Source organism: Acyrthosiphon pisum, chromosome A2, assembly GCF_005508785.2.
Source record: "Acyrthosiphon pisum isolate AL4f chromosome A2, pea_aphid_22Mar2018_4r6ur, whole genome shotgun sequence".
NCBI classification, from domain to species: Eukaryota; Metazoa; Arthropoda; class Insecta; order Hemiptera; family Aphididae; genus Acyrthosiphon; species Acyrthosiphon pisum.
In genome coordinates, this window is record NC_042495.1 from 28,639,747 (window position 1) to 28,647,061 (window position 7,315).

The 7,315-nt window shown below is 26.3% G+C and overlaps 1 protein-coding gene across 1 annotated transcript in view; it reads right to left on the minus strand.

Moving 5' to 3' along the window:
- Positions 1-3,028: 3,028 nt before the first annotated feature.
- LOC115034130 (angiopoietin-1 receptor-like) overlaps positions 3,029-7,315 on the minus strand; it is a 9,206-nt gene continuing 4,919 nt past the window's right edge. The window contains exons 2-5 of the mRNA XM_029489909.1: positions 6,044-6,157; positions 3,511-3,651; positions 3,278-3,415; positions 3,029-3,033 (exon numbers count right to left, since the gene is read on the minus strand). Of these exons, the coding sequence (XP_029345769.1) occupies positions 3,029-3,033; positions 3,278-3,415; positions 3,511-3,651; positions 6,044-6,157 (398 nt within the window). The remainder of the gene's footprint in view (positions 3,034-3,277; positions 3,416-3,510; positions 3,652-6,043; positions 6,158-7,315) is intronic.

The window sequence follows — 7,315 nt, forward strand, 5'->3', positions numbered from 1 at the left end:
ATTTTATGTTATAATCAGTAATTTGTGGTTCTAAAAAATGTATTAGAAATATTTCAGGGGCGTAATCAGGATTATTTTTTTTTTTTTTTTAGGGGTGGAGGGAGGCGATATATGTTTATTATGACTAAGATAGATCACGGCGTAGTGCCCCCGTACTTATATTATATATAAAAAAAAAGTGTATATGTACAAGCACGTTCGAATGAAGTAAATCTTCTTTTTTAGTTTTTGTGATATCTAGGCTTGAAAATCAACAATCTTACAGCAAAGCCTTGCATAAAATGATAGGATTTTATATTCAAGTTCGTGATACAAAAAATAATTGATTTGTTTGATTCTTTCACATTAAAAAATCATGGGGTGATCTATCCCTCATATATCTCTCCCGTGAATACGCCCATGATATTCTTAAAAGTAATATAAATAAATAAATGTGTTGTATTAAAATTTTAGGTGAATAATTGTAATAAATAGTTTTATCTGTGTTTTGATCTTTTCTTTGTTTTGTCAAAATTCATTTCTAATCTACTATAAATGAAGACGTTTAAAAGAAAAAAAAATGTTCACAATTTCATTGAAATAATTAAATTAAAAAAATTTCAAGTAAAATATTTTTAGTTCAGAACTCTAATATTACAATATATTGTTATCAAACGTATCTACATATATAATTGAAAACTAAAATGTTATTTTCACTTCAAATGGTGTTAAGTATACAATTTTATTTCTATAATAATATGTTTCTATAGTGAGTAGGTAATCCTGGTGTATAATTTTATAGTTAGTTATTTTAAATTCGACGATTTAATAACATATAATGATTAGTAGGTAGGTACTTACGCATACACGGGGTTTTATATTGACCATAAACTATATCTTGTTCATTAAAATTTCCATCATCTGCAATTATTAAAACTCCAACCGTATATTTAGTATCCGGTTCTAAGTCTCTGATTACTTCTAATGTAACGTTATTGATGTTGCTTATTGGTTTAATTTCGGAGGTTCTAAATTTATTTTCTATTAATGGCTATACAAAAGTAAGAATTAGTATGTATGTATGTATAAGCACATATAATAATTAATGCATATAAAATGATTCGATAGATATTATCTACAATACGAATGACATAATTTAATAACTATATTAATCTACGAGTTGCAAAAGACCTATTAGTATAATTAACTACAATATCACAAATACATTCAAAAACGCATAAAATGTAGAGTTTTAGGGAAGTTCTATTGATAATCTATATGTCACCCTTTCTACTGTAAAAATCGAAAATTGTAGAACGTTATCTCTTGTTTAATTTATAGTTGAAAAAAATAGTGTAGTGTATCAAAGCGATGCCTGTTCATCAATTAAGAGCGGATATATTACTTTTTGCAACTTTTCCTCTCAATTTCATAGTATAATTTGATACACGGAAAGATAATTACATGATCAATTACATGACGTATGCGTTATCGTCCCTTATGTATAAATAAATATCGAACTTTTTTCTAACCTATAGTTAAATTAACTTATATTTTTTTTTATTGGTGCATATTAACTTAGCTTAAATGAGTTTAAAAAAATCATTAAATTGCCCAGCCTTAAAAAATCGTACATTGTAAAACTTTATCTCCTATTTAATTTATAATTTAAAAAAACTGTATAGTATAATTTGATGCATGGAAAGATACATTATTGCATGGCGTATGCATTGTCATTCATTATGAAGAAATAAATATCAAACATTTTTGTATTAATTAAAATAACCTTATAAAATAATTGATAATATTTTGGCTTTATAATTTTCTCTCCTCCTATTATATTATTTTCTTGAAAATCCAATTCTAGTTCAATCGCATCGTAATTGGCAAAATGCAGTGTAGGTGGGTTAATGAAGTATGGATATTCTATAAAACCAAACACATTACAATATAGTTTATATAGTAACTAGTAAGTACAACATATTTCATATTATCGGCATTGCAGTACATAATATAATCACCGAATAAATATTAAAATCAAAGTTCAGATGAGTAGATCATGAGTTATAATTTATAGGTACTTTAAAGTTTAGTTGATCGTAGTGGATCAATATGATCTACTACCGAGATGATCTTAATAGTAGAAGCTAGATGTACTAAAAAAATCATGAATAATAATAATAATAATATTATATCAGGTGGTTTTTTTTGTATCAGCTCGGGGGACGTAATATGACACCGGCCCAACGTGCTATTTAACAGTAGTACAGTACCCCAGTCCACCCCTCAGCCCTACCCTAGTAACATGTCCAATTAATGTCTTAATAATTCGTAGTTTTATGATATTTCTTTGGAGTATTTGAACACATTCATTTAGAGTAATAGGTTTTTGAAAATATTGTATAGAAAATGTGTTCATTTAATAAGATAGGACCTATCTTGATATCTGATAGGTCGTAGTATATTTCGCACATTTTTAATAAAACAAATACATATTAATTTATCATTTTTTTTAGGTATAAATCCCAGTCTAGTCTTATGTAACTGTTTAGTTTTGTTGGTGATGGTGGAAGGGGAGCTAATAAGTTTATAGGGGGCCTTCCTATTTACATATTTTATTTGAAACCAGATTTTAATAATAAAAATTACTGTGGAAAATATAAAAATATAGTTTGAGGTTTAAGAAAATTATTGTAGGTATTGAAAATAGTGTAAGCTAATACTATATTTTTCTTTATACGAATAATTCATAATAAATTAGAGGGAGCAATTTATAACCAATCATTCAAAAGTTGTTTTTGTTTCCTTTCAATCAAATGTAGGTAGTACGCACGTTAAATACGCACAAACGATAATAATGTTATTTATTCTTTATTGCGATTCTGTTGCAGTTTAGGATAGAGATGTCTACTGAGTACAAGGTCTGTGGTTAAAACTAATGAACTACACAATTTTTAATATTTTGTTAAAGCATCGAATAATAATTTGGTAATATATAATCAACAGCTTATGTAAGCTTATATTAACACTGTAAGCTTATATTATTAATTTAATCTAAATAAAAATATTAAAGAAATATACAAATATTACTTGATATATGACAGTCACTAAACCAGCATAAAACTCTCAAGGTAGGTAAATATAATCTTTCAAGAAGAATATTATGGATTTTTTCGATTAAACAAAATATATTTTGTCATTTATAAATAATATGTTTTTTTACTATTAAATATTTATATAATTTGACGTATTTCATTAATTTAACCTAATTTTTAATGTTTTAACAACACAATCTTACTTTTTCTGCAATATGGTAGTATATATCCGACTGAACAACCATTTAAGCAGACACCTGTATACTGATCACACATATTATTAAGACAATGCTTGGAACAAGTCTGTTTACAATCAGCTCCATATGTACCCATTGTACAGTCTAAATCATAAAATAACAGATATTCAATTAACTGTTGATGACAATTTTTTTTTTTATACAATCATATTCTTCAAGCCTGTATATTTTTTACTTACCTTCGTTACACGATGGACCGGTTAGTCCCGTCGGGCATGTACATCCATAACTTGTACACATAAACATACCACGACACATTTTATCAGACTGTATAGAACATACTCCTTTACAGTCGGATCCATAGGAATTAACCCCACAGCCTGAAATTGTTTAATTATTAAATTGCTGTTTAGTCGTATTTAGAAATTTAGACTTTTTAGCTTTTTATTTATCCTATTCAGTTTTTACACACCAAAATAATGTTTAAATTGATTTTTACTTACCTACTAATTTAACGCATATGATAATTTAAGTTTTTAACATTGCTATTTATTTTTTCACTATACCTACCTACCTACCTACTGCTCAAAAATCAACATGCATAGTTCGGTATATACAGTTATTGAACATGGTACATTTATTTCAAATTTTTTGTTAACTTATAGAGAAACGATGTATAAGAGAGAAAACTTCTTATGATCTAATAATTCATAAAGCCCTTCTTTTAATTATTTAAGTTTTTTAATAATCAACGAATATAATATTTATTTTACTTATATAAGTAATCTGGGGGAGATTGTAGATAGAATATATTATGACTCAATATTTTATAGTGGGGACTAAGATATCGTTTTACCCCTTTGTTCGAATCTCAAATTAATTTTTTTTGGTCACTGTGCTTGAACTTGAAGAAAGATTATTAATTTTTTAGGTATTTTTTTATAATGTAATTATACTTATTTGAAATTAAAATATATATTTTATATTATATGAAAGGTCTACTTTAAATTGTGGTAATTGTAATATACATAATATAGTATCTATTAGAGAACATATATGTATAAAAAGCTTAGATCATATATTTTAATGGACCAAGCTACATGTGGTTTGTTTCTTCTTATAGATATTAAACATATGGGTGCGGCTTTAGTCCGAAAACGTGAAGTTTTTTGATCATAACTTACAATTTAAGATTGAGCGGTTTTTTTTTTTTAAGTACCATCAAATTAAGGTTACCTATACATATAGTAGGTACCTACAAAGTCATAATTGGTAATCGTATATCATCATTAATAATGTATCAATAATATTATATTCTTTAGTAATATTAATATTTATACATTATTGTAGGCATGTAACACATAATTATTAACATAATTTTATTTTTAATAGTAGGTATATAATATACAATTTGATATGTCTTTAATATTACACCAAAAAGGAAAAATTAATATCTAAAATAAAACACCAAATTTTTCGAAGCTAAAACTTAATTTGTAAGTTATGTTCAATATTAAATTTCTATTATTATTGAGCACAGATTTTTATGCACTAATAAGTATTAAAATATGCCACATAATATGCAGGCAAAATCATGAAAAAAAATCTTTAAATTTTGAATATGGTAAATCAATTCACATGTAATTGTTTATAAATTTTGCCTTCAAAATGATTTCAAAAAAATTAATTAACTTATAATAATTATAGGTAGGTAGAAAATAGGTAAGTCCTAATAAACAAAAAAATGTTATATTCGATTCTGAGTGGAGTGATGAATGAATTGATTTAATAATGTTGTGTCTCGAATTTGGTTTTTGGTGTAACTCTAAGATAAATTACCGTAGATATATCCAATTTTCACTGGTTGCTCATTTCATACAAGATAATCTTTTCAACTAATTTTTATTTGTTTGAATTGTTTACGGACATTTTCAGTTTCAAATTTTTTAGTTTTTATTTTATGAATGTCAATAAAACGTTATTTGTTGGTTAAAGAAGCTTGACAATTTAATATATTGCTTCTAATATTATATTTTTAAATAATATTTGAAAAATATTAAAAACCCAAATTTTTTTTATAAGCATTTAAAGTTCAAATCTTGACAAAAAAAAATGTAAAAATCACGTAAATTTGCAAATTATTTTGTGTTAGAAATTCCTAAAAATGTTACTTTTAAAAGCGAAGATCAGATTAGAAGAAAAATCCATAAGAAATTCAAACCTACTGTACAACAGAGTGACACTTATTTGCAAACCTTCTTTTAATAATTTAATATTGTTCAAATGAATGATCACTTAGAGCCTACAAAATGTATCATTTACTTTATACTACATCAAATGGTCTTTTAAACATCTAGGATTGTTATATAATGTTAACACGTACTCGTATATTATATAGTTTATAAGGATAAATTATTTGAGGGTAGAAGGGGTCACCTCCTCACCAGCATATGTTTATATTATACAATTGGTAAAAAAAAAGTAATATATTTTGCTCCCCACCATCATAAAATAAATTTCTCCAAGTTTTCCTCTACATAATTCCCCTTGCATTGGACATTCTCAGATTCCCACAGGCCACAAGTATTATAAATTTAATGAAAATTTGTTAATAGGGAATAAGTACTAAAGGTTAAAATTGTCCTCTCATATTATATTCATAAATTAATTCATTATTAAATTTGTGGGTTTTAGTAAAATGTGTATGTATACATACATTTTGTTTGTAAATTGACTTTAACAATGAATAATTAAGATTTAATTTTTCATTACCTGTCTCACAAAATTGTCCTTTAAAACCAGGAGGACAAATGCATTTTAACGATTTCTTAATAATATATCCACCATTTAAACATGAACCTTGATAGTAAGAAGGTTCGACTATACCTGTTTAAACAAAAATAAATAATAATTCATTAAAAATGATTATTTCATGTCTATTTATAAATTAATTTTATATAAATTATATATCCATGGCTGTGAATTTAATACATAAACAATTATGGAATACGCATGCTCTTAATAAAGCTCTGATAATTTAGAGAATATTCAACATTTTGTAGTTATTAATTTAATACAAATAAATCAACTTAGCTTGGCAGCTACTTATAGTATACTAATTATAGTCTCGTGGGGCGAAGTGTATTATATGATCAATTATTATTTTTTTTTATAAATAATAAGTAATAAACATTATTTAATGTAAAGCACTAATAAATAATTATAATTTCAAAACATACTTTTTTTCATTTTAGATTCCAAGTGGAACGATAAATGTACTGATTTTACAATGATGCGTATGTTTTTTTTTTTTATATTTTTTTTTTTTTTGTCAGTCATCAACTTTTAGGACAGTAAAATTGCTTGAATTTTCTACAGAAGTATCTTTTCGGGTATAGCCCATAAGCGCAAAATATGACCCAAACGCAACCCAAAAGCGCAAAAATAAATAACCCATAAGCGCAATATGTTTCGATAAGACACAGACAAATGCAACAACCGTCGCGACGCGTTGCGGCAATATGTCGTGAAACGGGTTATATACATGCAAAGGTCAGTAAAATATTGTATCAGGTTATACAATTTATTTTTGCGCTTTTATCCCACTACCAAGGTACAAAAGCGCAAATTAATTTTGCGCTTTTGAGCTATCGAAAAAAAAGGTTGATTTGCGTTTTCGGGCTTCAACGATCTTTTTTTATAATAGGAAAGTGAATCAAGTTGGTACTTTGGGGGGTCAAAAGTAAAAAAGGTGGGTAAGTGAATGTCGCTCTGCTATACGGTAGGTTACAAGTGGGTCACTGTATAATGGATAGTATTAAATTTGAATTCAATGATATAAGATCACTGTATAAGAAAAACGATTCTGAGCGGAGACGGTTTGTCAGTCTAGATATTAGACATACATATTATAGGTATACTTATCTATAGTATTATTAATAATTTTCAAATTAATCATATCACAATATCCATTAGGTAACGCGTTATACATCAACAACAAACCGTGGTACTATCATAGATATATAATAGTATACTTTAGAAGTT